The sequence below is a fragment of the Aythya ferina genome (genome assembly GCF_964211825.1).
Source record: "Aythya ferina genome assembly, chromosome: 1".
Taxonomy (NCBI): Eukaryota; Metazoa; Chordata; class Aves; order Anseriformes; family Anatidae; genus Aythya; species Aythya ferina.
Genome location: NC_140296.1, coordinates 185,032,948 through 185,046,372, shown reverse-complemented (window position 1 = coordinate 185,046,372; position 13,425 = coordinate 185,032,948). Strand labels below are relative to the sequence as shown.

The following is a 13,425-nucleotide window of genomic DNA, read 5'->3' as shown; positions in this document are numbered from 1 at the left end:
TTCAGTGATTAAAACCCAGAGATTGTAACAGATTGTAACAGGTGAATGTTTTCTTAAAATGTCAAGTGATCTGCTAGGGCTCTAACAAAGCTATTTCATGACGTTGGATTATTCTTATGCTTTTTACGAAGTTAATTACTTGAGTGTTTTCTTTTTAGATAATCACTGGATGTTCAGTTTTATTCACCCTACATGGTACTGCGACCAGTGCACTGACTCTTTCAGGAAGGCAAATGGGGCCAGTGATGTTACACTGAGATTTTCTCTCAAATCTGTCGAAAAACTGCTGGAAAAATAAATCTTTAAGGCCAAAATTATCCCACTCGATAAGCTGTCCCCATTCTGTCCTTCTCCAGAATGAACTGAAAACAGTCCTGACACGTGAAGTTTTGTTACTGCTGTTTCACTTATAAATAAATGCTCTAAATTGAATAAAAGTGCTAAGTACTTAATAGGCAAGAACAAGGCAAGTCTTTCATCCTTGAGTATTTACCACCTAATAAAGGCATAAAAGGTGGAACATGGGAGTAAAACAGTGTGAATATGGTGCCTATAAGCAATTCCTTGCTCTGCAAGCTGTTCTGGTTCAGTCAGGGTGATCTCTTGCAGAACACAATGTTGCTACGGGTGGGCTAGGGAGAGCTGTGACCAAATTGAGCGATAATTTTCAGATATATTGCTGGATGGATATAAATCCATTAACGGATTTATTATTAATTATTATTATAATGGATTATAATAATCTATACAGATTTTATTGGGGGGAGGGAAGGTAATCAGGAAGAATAGGCAAGGGGATAAAAAACAACCAACCAACCAAACAAACAAAAATGTATTTTATTAAGGTTCTACTATGGATAAATCTGTGATTTCAAAAGCAAGATTGCATTGTGTGCATCTGTTTAGTGCTACAAAAAGAACCTTGGAATTTTTAAATCAGATCTAAAGTGTAGCCATGACATATTTTTGCATTACTATTCAGAAAGCACTGTATGCTCATTTTTATCTTCTAGAAATGAAAAGAAAACTCTCTTTTGAATTTCAAGACCTAGAAAGTGAAGAAGTATAAAATACTCACATTCTTGGAAGAGGTGGCATTCCATTTCCTGTGCATAGATCTTTTTTCTGGCACTTTTTGTTCTGCTAGAGCTGATGCAAGGAGATTTCAATCTATTTCTTCACTGTACCAGAAACTTATTTGAAACTCACGTAGCCTTATTTTGTAATTAAATGTTTGAGAACTAGTGGTATTTATATTTGCATATGATTAACTTTTAAAGTGCTGTGTACAGGGCTTTTTGCTTTCAAACTAGCCTGGAGTCAATAAATATCCTTACAGATGTCAATTTGGTCAGCAGTAAAGAGGTAAATAGAAACTAATGACACTCATCAAGCCTGTGGCATGAATGATTTATTGGGCACAATCATTTAACGCTTTCATAAAGTCAATACAAGGGAAAGAAACAGGTTTCTTATTATGGTAAACTGTATTTGTACTGTCAGCATGTAGTGATTTATGACAAACCTGTGGCCAGGATTAGGATATTATAAATGAGGGAAAATAGAAAGCTCATTAATTTTTTATACCCACAGGTAGAAGACATGCAGTGGGCTAATAGAGAACACACTCATCCAGCATCTGTCTGCAGCCTGCCCTGTAAAGCTGGGGAAAGAAAGAAAACTGTGAAGGGGGTGCCCTGCTGCTGGCACTGCGAACGCTGTGAAGGGTACCACTACCAGGTGGACGAATTCAACTGTGAGCTGTGCCCAATCAATAAGAGACCGAACGCCAATCGTACTGATTGCCAGCTTATCCCTATAATCAAACTGGAGTGGCATTCCCCATGGGCCATTGTGCCTGTCTTCATAGCTATCCTTGGTATTATTGCCACAACCTTCGTCATCGTGACATTTGTCCGGTACAATGATACGCCGATTGTCAGGGCCTCTGGACGGGAGCTCAGTTACGTGCTCTTGACTGGGATTTTTCTCTGTTATTCCATCACATTTTTAATGATTGCAAGTCCTGATACAGTGATCTGCTCATTTCGGAGGATCTTTCTAGGACTTGGTATGTGTTTCAGCTATGCTGCCTTGCTTACCAAAACAAACAGAATTCACAGAATATTTGAACAGGGGAAAAAATCAGTCACAGCTCCCAAATTTATTAGTCCAGCTTCCCAGCTGGTGATCACTTTCAGCCTCATATCCTTGCAGCTTATTGGAGTCTTCATCTGGTTTGCTGTCGATCCACCACATACCATAGTAGACTATGGAGAACAGAGGACACTTGAACCAGAAAATGCCAGGGGAGTTCTCAAATGTGACATTTCAGATCTTTCTCTCATTTGTTCCCTTGGATACAGTATTCTCTTGATGGTCACATGCACTGTTTATGCTATTAAAACAAGAGGGGTTCCAGAGACCTTCAATGAAGCAAAACCCATTGGATTTACTATGTACACAACCTGCATAATTTGGTTAGCTTTCATTCCAATCTTTTTTGGCACAGCTCAATCAGCAGAGAAGGTAAGTTATAAGTTTACAAATCAATTACTGTCCTCTCTTTATTTTTGTTTTGCAATACTTTTAACAGTAAAATATTTTCACTTACAAACTAGTAATTCTGAATGCTAATTGTGAACAGAATCTCAGAATTCAGAAATAATAAAATATATGATTCAAATGGTAGATTGCATTTTAACACAAGTTACTTTATGTGATTGTAGTACGGTTGTCCTAATAATGTAATAATGTAGTGAGAAAATAAAAATACTCTCACTATGTACTTACATTAAATTAGCATTTCTTATGCTTATTACTATCCTTCTGTGATGCTCCAGCCTGTTACATGAAGCACTATAAATCTTTGTTCTCTTTGTTAGGAAGAGTGAATTAAGTATATGTGAAATAATTTAAAGCACAAATCACTAGTTATTGTTGCAGAAGAGAAAGAAAATATTTTCCTGATGCTTTAATGAGAAATTCAACATTGCATACTATGATATCTGTTATTCCTCTTTCAGTTGGCATGATTCTTTCCTGATATCAGTCATGGTAAACCCTGCAAAACACATCAGTCAGTTAACTCTACTGCTCTTAGTTCTAATGGGAAGACAGAGATAAATGTTGACTGTGTGGGTTTGTATTCAGCTGATAGTAGTGAAGATGACAAGTTAGGTAGGAAAGAGCAATAATAGCAACATCAATCTTCAAAACTGCAAATCTGCAAGGTTTGGAATACAATAAAATAGGAAAGTCATCAGTTCTTTTCATAATCTCTTTTCCTTTTTTTTTCTAACAGGTGATTTTTAAAGTGTTTTTAAGTTTATATTTTTAGTTTAATTAATTCAATTGGAAAAGTCAGCATGTATCCTCTTGTAGTAGTTCAAAGTTTTAACACGTTTGTGGTTCTGATGACACTCATACCTGCAGAATTAAAGAATAGGTCCGAATAGCTTCATAAAACACCTGTTAATTCAAACAGAAGGATCATGAGGGGAAGGCAGTGTGGCAGAAAACAAACAAGCAAACAAACAAACAAAAAAACCCCACATTTTCCTCACTAAAAAATGAGGTAAACAGGCTTACTGAATTGCATCAGGCTTAATTTCCATGGCCTTTTGGATTAAGTCAAGAGAAACAAGTACCAAAGTAATGGCATATTATAGATACAGTTACTAAGGATTTTAAAAGTCTGATATATGAAAATATGTTCAGATGCATTGACCATAAATGTTGAATTTGTGTGTGTATGTTTTTGGTTAAGTCACACACAGTTTATGTTTTAACAGCTTGGGGCAGTAAATTTTATGGCAAGTACCTATAGAAATACAAATGTATTTCTGAGTATTGAAACACAGAAATATTACTTGGCTGGATACTAGGCAGTGAGGTTTTACACTGCTGTGATTTACACCTCTGATTTACACTGTGATTTAGTGATTTACACCAGTGTTTCACTTTAGCTTGTAGTAAAGAATGATTTGGTTTTGACCACTAAAGACAAGATTAATGAACACCTCTTTTGCATTTCTCTTATGAAATCCAAGACTGAATGCACAAATTATACTAAATTGCACAGCTTCTACACCAAATTTCACTTCTTAGTTGCTTTTTTTTTTTTTTTTTTTTTTTTTTACAAATGATTTGTTATTCTTCGGATAACTTTCAGGAAGAAAAAAGCAAATTAATATGCTAATACAGTAGTTTTGTAATTCAAATAATTCTTTTCAGAGTGCTTCTACTTTTGGCTGCAAATAAAAGCATGTTTCCACACAGTCTTACAGACATCATCATAATAGCTCATGCAGTCATACAATTAATTGTTTATCTGAACAGGAAAAAATATAATAGGGTAGTGCACACATATATACATTGAATATACTCAAACTCACTTGCAGGTTTTTCAGTTAATCAACACTGAAAGAAGCATTTTTAAAACAAACTAATACAGTATAGGATATCTTATTTTAAATTTGATATCATGATAATTTTGGAGGTATTTTCCACTCTAAATAATTCAATGATCCTATGATCTTTTCTAAAGATGAAAGAAATTAATTAAAAAATAAACAGACTTTTCTTCAAAGCTTACTCACTCACTTTGAAGTTAATCTTGCAGTTGATTTTAGTATCCTTCTTTTTATGGCTTGAGTTTGTTTAGAGAGAACTGAGCAATAAGTTCAGGAACTTAAAATACTCTTTTAAAGTAATGATTCGTTTTTTGAAATGTTGACTAATAAAATTTAACATAGCATTCACTACAAGCCAGGTGTACTTCCAACTAGCATTTCATTGTGCTATTAAGTTTCAACACATTTCTGTCTGAATAGTTAAACGTTCTCAAAAATGTTTTGGTGCACTTCGGTTTTATAACAATAGCAGAAGTTTTGCATATTTGGGAAGAGAGGTTATGTTTACTTAATTAACTATTCTGTGAGTACAGATTAAGTAGAAAATGCTTTGAGGAACTTTTATTTTTATTTCACTGTCAGGATATTTCCACTGATAAATGAAAAAAATAGGATCATTAAATGCTAAATACAGGTGTCTGGATCCAAAATCCATAGGTCATTATGGAAATTTTAACTTTACCATTAGTGGTCATTGGATAAGTTCCCTAAAATATATAGCTGCTAGGAGATTCTGGATAGAATGCAAAGAATACATTTGGTACAAGTTCAGCCATTGAGTGTAGGTGTATGTCAAACTTCAAATGTGCTTGACGAAGGGCATGCAAATAAGTATATTGCTGCATAACCCAAGCTTGCTGGCTTTTATGGATCTTCACATTTATTGTTTGTCCTTAGTCTTAATAATAATAATTAGAAGAATCACTAAACATGGCATTTTTAGGTTGTTATTTCTGTAGATGTTCTACAGAGAAGAATAATAGTGTTGACTTTTAAATCCCATTTGATTTTTTTTGTCTAATTCATGATTTTGTCCATTCATGATCTGGCCAGTTTTGACAGCTGCTATTAAGAAAAAACAAAAACAAAACCACCACCACCACCACCACCACCACCACCACCACCAAAACACTAAAAATTACAGATTATTCCAGTGCATCATAGAACCAAATTAAAAATTTATTCCTAAATCATAAAACATCTTTTTTTTTGTTTTTGTTTTTTTTTTTTAAAGACTTGCATAAATGTCTGTGAGGTTCTTTAGAGGAAAAGGAGTGAATTTCTGTGAGAAAGCCTTCTGTCAATGTAAGCCTCCATCTGCACATGTGCATGGCAAAGCACTTTAGTATTGGAATCATCTGGAATAGAGATATCTAAGATGTCATGATGACTGGAATGCCACAGAAAAAGAGAGTTAAATTAGCTGAGTGATTAAAACAGATGTTTGGTGAACCTCTAGGTAAAATTAAGTTACAACAGTAGACTGCACAAAAACCATCTGAGGATAGATGGCTATTTGAACTACATCCCCATTTGACAAACAGAACTAGTTTAATTTTCTTCCTTTTACCAGTTTTGACAGGTGGATAAATCATGTTCATTCACAGATAATACAGACACCATTGATTATTATTAACCTGGAAATACTGTGTTTTGAATGAGAAGATGAATACTTGCTTCCCATACTGTGAAAGAAAACAGGTTGTACTTTCCTTTAAGGAAAGAGGATCATAGAAAATACTGTAAGATTTCTGCCTTCTCCTCCCCCTGGAAGCAATTGTAAGGTGTGATCTAGTAAAGGAGATAAATTTTACCACATTTTCCAGTTAATCTGATAAGTTATTATCTTTATCATCTTACTATAGTAACTAATTTAATCTTGGATTTGCTGATCAAGTGGATCTTAGCTGTTAGTAACATTGAAAGAAGGTAGAAACACTTCTAAGAGTATCCCAATTATACCAATATTAATTTGACTTGTAAGCAACTGCTGTAGTTATCAAGAGGAAGATACTAATTTCTGTGTGGGAGAGCAAAATGGTTCCATTAGTCGAATAAGATATATCCTTTAGCATAAAAAGAACACAACAAACAACCCTACCAGCCACCCACCCAACCAACCAACCAACCAACCAACCAGCCAAAACCTACTAATGAGAATTCGGCTAGAAACCCCTAGCTTCCCCCACATTTCCACAGAATTTAGAAAAAGTCCCTTATTTATGTATGTATGTATTTATTTATTTATTTGCAATTATTATGAATTCTTGGCTAACTGTATTCCTGTGACAGTAAGAAAACAAAGCGTCTTAATGATGCCTCAGGCTGTGTTAATGAAGCAGACTGCATCGAGCCTTTTCTTCACCTCAAAGCATTCTCTTCTAATTCCGATCGTGTTCAGAGATCTGTCTCTGCAGGTAGTCCAAGCAGCACACATCACAGGCAAAAATAAAGAAAGGCAGCTTATCATGTTAGTATTTCTTTCATTTCATGAATAATATTTGACTTAATTAAGCTAGAATCTTTAGTGTCTCTTTAGAGGGATATTTGGAACATTTTTTATTTTTGATTTCTACAGGATCCAAAGTTAGAAGACTGCTGAAATAATACTTTACACATTTCATAGTTTATCATTGTATGAAACAATTTCTGTGCTGTTGCTGATTTTTCTCCAAATCTTTAGATTGTGGGAGGACCTGAAGGACTATTACAAAACTATAATTACTTGAATGTTTGCATGTTTTGGAAAGTTGGAAATCAGATAAAAAGCACCAGATTGTTTGTTAGGAACCTCCCTACATCTCACTGGAAATAACATGTTAAGAAGGGGGAAGTTCTTCATTATGTTTTCTTGTTTCATTTTTTTTTTTTCAGACATAAATGTTTCACAAGCTAAATTATTTCTAAATTTGATTATTTCCATAGGATTTTCCTAATCCTCATAAGAAATTAGGGCTTTGTTCTGATTTAGAAGCAGGTTCAGAAAAAAACATGTGAAAAGGGTAGGACTGAGTTGCAATTTCCCATCCACTCTTCTGCTCCCTTCCCTGATGTGAGGGAAATGCTTCATTCCTTACTTATCCTCTAGACAGCATGTTTCTCTCCTGCTGGTGAATTTATTCAGTACTGTGGACATTGCTGGTTTCATCCTTTGTCTGAACAAATAATGGTTTCAGCACCCTTGTAAATCTATTTTTCACTTCCCAGACTTCCACAAGCTGGTGTGAAAGAGCAAAGCTGTAGTTATACTACTCTGATGTGTCCAGGTAAACTGCAGAAGTTACCTCCAATGAGAAACCACTTAAAAATATAGATCCTCTTTTATTTTAAAAGTCACTGTATGGCAATCTATTCCATAAGTATTTTTGTAGATAAAGCTGTCCTCTTGCTTCTAGAATCAAAACTGAAGACTAGACTATGGAAAATGTTTATTTGTTAATAATAGAGACAAAAGAGATGACCTGAGTCATTTAGAATATTGTGAACATTTAGAAAGCTTTTTTTAGTTTCAGGTTTTTCTTTGGTTTTGAGTAGGAATTGAATTTGGTAAGCAAAGCTGTTTTGAAACAGGATTATTTCACAACTTTTGTGCTGTTCCAAATTTCTTAAGGTGAAAATGGTCACAAGTGACTCTTAACTGTCACCAAACTTTAATGTCAGAAAACTTTCATCTGAAAACTTTAATATTTCTGACCAGCCCTTGTAACAAGTAATAACTTAGAAGTTGATATATACTATTCCGTAATTATCTAAACTGCAGTAAAAGAGAATTAACTAAGAACTCAGAAGGGAGTGCTGTAGTCAGCCAAGTTGGTCTCTTGTACAAAAAGATGTCTTGAGCTCTACTCACTTAAATATAATTCAGTCTTATTTTGATAATTTAATTTGATTGTGAATTGTGCACGATTATGCACAACATAGACACAACTGCCTCCCTTTCTGCATACAAAACTTTGTTATACACTACAGTTTCTGATTTACGTACAACACATAGTATTTCTGTTTTTGTAGCATTTATAAAGAGTTCCTATTTGTATCCATGTTGATAAGATACTCTGACTTAGATACTGTAATCAGCTACACACTGTATATCATATCTCGAGCACATTACTGCATAAAAAGAGCTAGATAGTTTTTAGAAGAGAGCTGATTCACATCATCTCAGAGTTCAGGTGGAGAAAGCTATATTGTGTCTACAAAATGCCATTTTTAAATTCAAAGTGTGGAATATCAGGAAAGTTTAAAAAGCAGTTGCAAATAGAAACAAAAATTTTATAATTTGTTGTCATTAAGAGGTCTGGACTCTGAATATCAGATATAAATTTGAGCTTCTAAACAATAAACTATTTTTTATTCTGTTAATTTTATATGTAGTTAACCAATTTTAAATTAACAAGATTATTAATGTTCATGAATTTTCTTTTCTTGTATGCCTCTGTCTTTTGGGGTGCAACACAACATGAATTTTAATAGAGAATTGCTATATAGCTTCTTTAATATACTAGTTTACACCATCTGAAGCTTTGACACCTAAGTTCATTGTTGTCAGGAAGTGGCTTTAGACTACACTGCAGCTTCAGACACGCAAGGTAAACAAGCATTGTAACATTCTTTATGGGGTGGTCATCACTGTTTAGCTACTTTGCTTCAGAAGTGAATATTTAGAGGAAAAAGAAACAGAGCTTCCAAGTTATTTCAAGTTATTTTGAGGAAAAATGCATCTGCAAACCCCAAGGGGGTTTGTTTAAGCCCCCTTGGATGCTTCGTGGGTTACTGCAAAGAAAAGGTCCTTCTGCTTCTGTCTGACCATAACAAAAAGGTGTGTGACCTGTCTCCTTAATGTACATGAAAGCTAAGTAGAAGATTCCTTTCAGATTGTGCTACCCACTCAATAAAACCTTGTGGAGACCTCAATTCAAAATTCTAGGCTCTGTATAGTATTTTTGTTGTTATTCAGCATGAGTTTCAGCAAATGTTTTTCTTGCTGAATGAAGAATTTGGTGCATAGCTAATGCATACATAATTTTAAAGACTTGACTTTATCATTTTAAGATATGCCTACAGTCTTTAAGTTGTAATTTCATTTCTGTTTACTTTAATATCAATTAAGCTACTAGTATTTTAAGTAAGTACACTGAACACTGGTTTTAATTATTAGGTTATTAGAAGGTATCAGCAAGGGAGACAACTTCTCTGAAAGTGAAGGGGATTATTTAACAAAACAAGGAACCTTTTTTTTTTTTTTTTTTTTTTTCCAGTTGTTCAGTGAAATGGTCATGCATGCACTTGAAGGTTGTATACCCTCTTCTTTCCTACATGGTTGCATGTGTGTTCCAATATGAACATTGTGCTAGTGTATCTGGTTGCATACATTGAAGAGATGTGCACCTAACACATAATGGAAAACACCAATGTTTTGCTTGTCTGACGTTTCCTTCTGTCCCCATGGTGAATGGTAGCTTCAGGGTCTTTGGGAAAGGAGAAGACAGGAAATGAGGTGCCAGAAAAATTGCATTAGCTTTTGATCTGCTTCCGGCCCTATGCTGGGGAAAGTCAGCGAGTTGGTAACATATGAAGATGTAGTGCTTGCCAGAGAAATAAATATGCCTTTTTGGCTACTTGCTGGTTTTTGTAGTAAGCACCTATCTGTAAATGGGAAGCAGAAATAATGTTTGGTAGCACAGATAACTAGATGACTCTTCCATCTTCATCCACTTTAGAGAATAATAATCAGTAATCTCAGAAGACAGTTTCACAAAGACCACAAAAGTTTCACAGAGATTATTTGGAAAACATCTGTGTCTAAACTATTATATTTCCACAAACTGGGCCCATCTCATAAAACTGTTGGCCTTTTGTCCCTGACTGGTCAGTGCCAAAAATCTGGTAGTTGTTAACAAATGCAACTAAATGGAAATCTTTCCAGTTGTCCTGAACAATCATTGCATAGTAAGAAAGCAATCAGTCTTTGGTATTAACTTCTCATCTGTGTTTCATCTACAAGCATAACTGTGAGATGAAATCCTCCACGTCATTATTATGCATCGGTCAGCATCCAATTTACTGTTGGCTTTGCATAGAATAAAAAGGCAGATAATGCATCTTACAATTGATTATCTTACAAAGATAATGCATCTTACAATCCAGCCACAGTGCATTTGAACAGGACCATTGTTTGTTAAAAGCATCAGGTTTCTTTTGACCAGTTGCAAGCCTCTTTGTATGCAACAACAATGGATTTGGAAATTCAAGGGATGCACTTAAAGTGCTGTATCATGAGACCTTATAAAGAAAATGTATTGAGAAAAATCAAGCTCATACATTTGAAAAAAAAAAAAAATATATATATATATAGATTATATATATATATTAATGTATATTCCGTTCAGTGCTTTATTCTGCATTCAAAGTGAAGGAATATATAACAGTTGTTAGACTCAGATACTTAATAAGGAGTTTATTGTCACAGAGGCATACATATGTTCCAACAAGCTCATTCAGACCATTTCAGACCAAAATCTGGTCTCAGATCAACACCCGAGAAGGTTCATGTGTTACTGACAAATGAATCCTTCATTGAGTATCTTCAGTGCTGCCCTGTGGCCTGACAGAACCCCATCCCTTTCAGCTATCAATTACAGCTATTACTTACAATGAAGTAATTTGCACTTTAAAAATTCTTCAGTACCTAGTATATTGGAAGGAATGGTTTCTTTTGGATAAGACAAAAACAATGATAATGCAAAATGTATAGAAAATATCTTTAAGCAAACGTAACTTACTGAAAACCAGAACTTACTATATTTGTGAATATATAAATCTGTATATATTTCAGGTAAGAATGATGTGATAAACCAACAAAAATACATCTATGGATAATAGAAACTTAATTACAGGTGTCTTTTACATTTTTACTCTTGGTAAGAATAACATAAGATCTTTAAATAAAACGTGGCTTAGAGGTTGGGTTAGAACTCTTTATGTCTTGTCTTTAGTCTTGGGAGAATTCTTATAGTTGCTATCTCTTGCCAAGTTGGAAGCAGTACAAAAATAGCCTTTTTTGTAGCCTTAACCTTACTGAAAACAAGTAAACTCATGTATGAAAACCATAAGAAATTAATGAAAAAGTCTTTTAGTTTAGATTTGAGTAGATACTCAGTTTTTCTTCTTTCTTATTCTCTACCACAAACAATTCTAATTTTGCATAGGTTTCGTAACACTGTCTAGATTTTGACCTTACAAATTTGATAAGATACCATGGACTAGTAAATTGCCATGCATAGATCAAGCCTCATGTACAAGCTCATCACATATCACATCTGGAACTTAACCATGATCAGCACCTAATCAAAGTCATATTGCGCTATATTTCCTTTAGTCTAATAACATTTTCAAAGACAGTTATGGTGATTCAACTGAAACGTTAATTATGTAAAGCACAGTATGTTGCTTGCAAGCTTCAACCCCTTGTTACCATTTTGTTGTTTAAAGATCATCATTCTTTATAGCTCATGTAGCTGAAAATAAGCCAATAAGTTGAACATCCAATAAAAACACAATATCCACCACAGAAATTTAATTTAATATAAGCCCATTATAATTCATAACACATTTGATAAATACATTAAAAATTACAATTTGATCTAGGGAACTATGAATGTTGAATTCATATCATAAAAAAATTGAAATATTAGAAACAAAAAAATGATGGAAGTCTGATTTCATACAGACTAATGAGCTTTATGCTTACTCTTAAAAAGCCAAACCAAGACCTATTATGGGAATACAACATTAATTAGATCATTAACTCTGAGTATACATGTGAGTGTGTGTGTGTGCAAATTTGTGTCCATTTTGCATAGCTGTAAGCTCTTTCTTGTATGGAACTCGAATTAGTTTAAATGATCAAGTAATAGCAATGATTTCAATACATATATGACCATCCTCTGCAAAACAAAGACTTTCATTGACTTTCAAGACTTACAACCATATTTTTGAAAATGTATTTTTCTTTCAATTTACAAGGAAGGTTCTTAACAAGGGGTAAAGTGATAATAGAGAACAGATAAGCTAAGAGGGTCAGAATTTAACAGTACCTAGACATTATTTTTCTTCTAGTAATCCAGCTAAATATGGATTAATTAAGAATTATCCTCTTTACTTTACACATGAATTTTCAGCATGCACATACAGTTTGAATTTTTCTCTTCCCAAAATGATTCTTTCCAGTGATTTCATGTGTTCAGTGTTCAGAAACATGACCCTAGTAGAACGGTCAAATGATTATTTTCATGATGATTATCAAGGTCATGTTTACTTGATAGTTTGAATCATGTGGATAGGATTGAAGTGATGTTATTGAAATAATTGATAGAAATGGTGGGCACCATGCCTGCATAATTCTGTTTTCTATAGAAAATGTCTTCTTCTTTATCACAGTACAACAAAAATAGTGGAACAGTGAAGGGAAGAAAATCACAGGACTTGATTGTCCTTTTTTTATCTTCTCTGCACTCATACAGAATAGCAGCAGGTATTCACAGGTATTGTGCATGCCATTCACCCAGGTACTGCACAACATTTCCCAGTTACAAAGCAGCAAGGTCAAAAGGAGATTAGAAGAGAAGCAGGGAACCACTTTAAAGAGAGTATTCAATAGCAAATACAGACAGATCTTATACAGTCTTATACATCTGAAGCTGAGGAACACATGACATTACGGAAGCGTCCTTTCTAGTAAGCTAGCGCTTGTAATTGAGTGAAGTATAGCAGAAGAGCTCACAGCAGGCAAAGCATCTATCTCCTAATCTAGTCATCAAAAAGACACAGGCGAACCAATGTGGCATGATACAGAAATCAGTCCCAAAGCCCAAAACTGCTTTTGAAACAGTCTCTGTAAGGGAATTGTTTGCACCATATGTTTTCCTTAAGAGCTTATCTACTGAAATGGTGTTGTAGAAGGAAAAGTACTACAAATACAGTGCAGATTATGGTACAGTCTAAAGCAGCT

At 34.3% G+C, this 13,425-nt stretch overlaps 1 protein-coding gene across 4 annotated transcripts in view; it reads left to right on the top strand.

Moving 5' to 3' along the window:
- The window catches only part of GRM8 (glutamate metabotropic receptor 8), a 346,560-nt gene that overhangs the window by 298,088 nt on the left and 35,047 nt on the right, over positions 1–13,425 (top strand). For all 4 annotated transcript variants that reach the window (XM_084495137.1, XM_084495138.1, XM_084495139.1 and 1 more), the window contains one exon: positions 1,594–2,529. In XM_084495137.1, the coding sequence (XP_084351263.1) occupies positions 1,594–2,529 (936 nt within the window). The remainder of the gene's footprint in view (positions 1–1,593; positions 2,530–13,425) is intronic.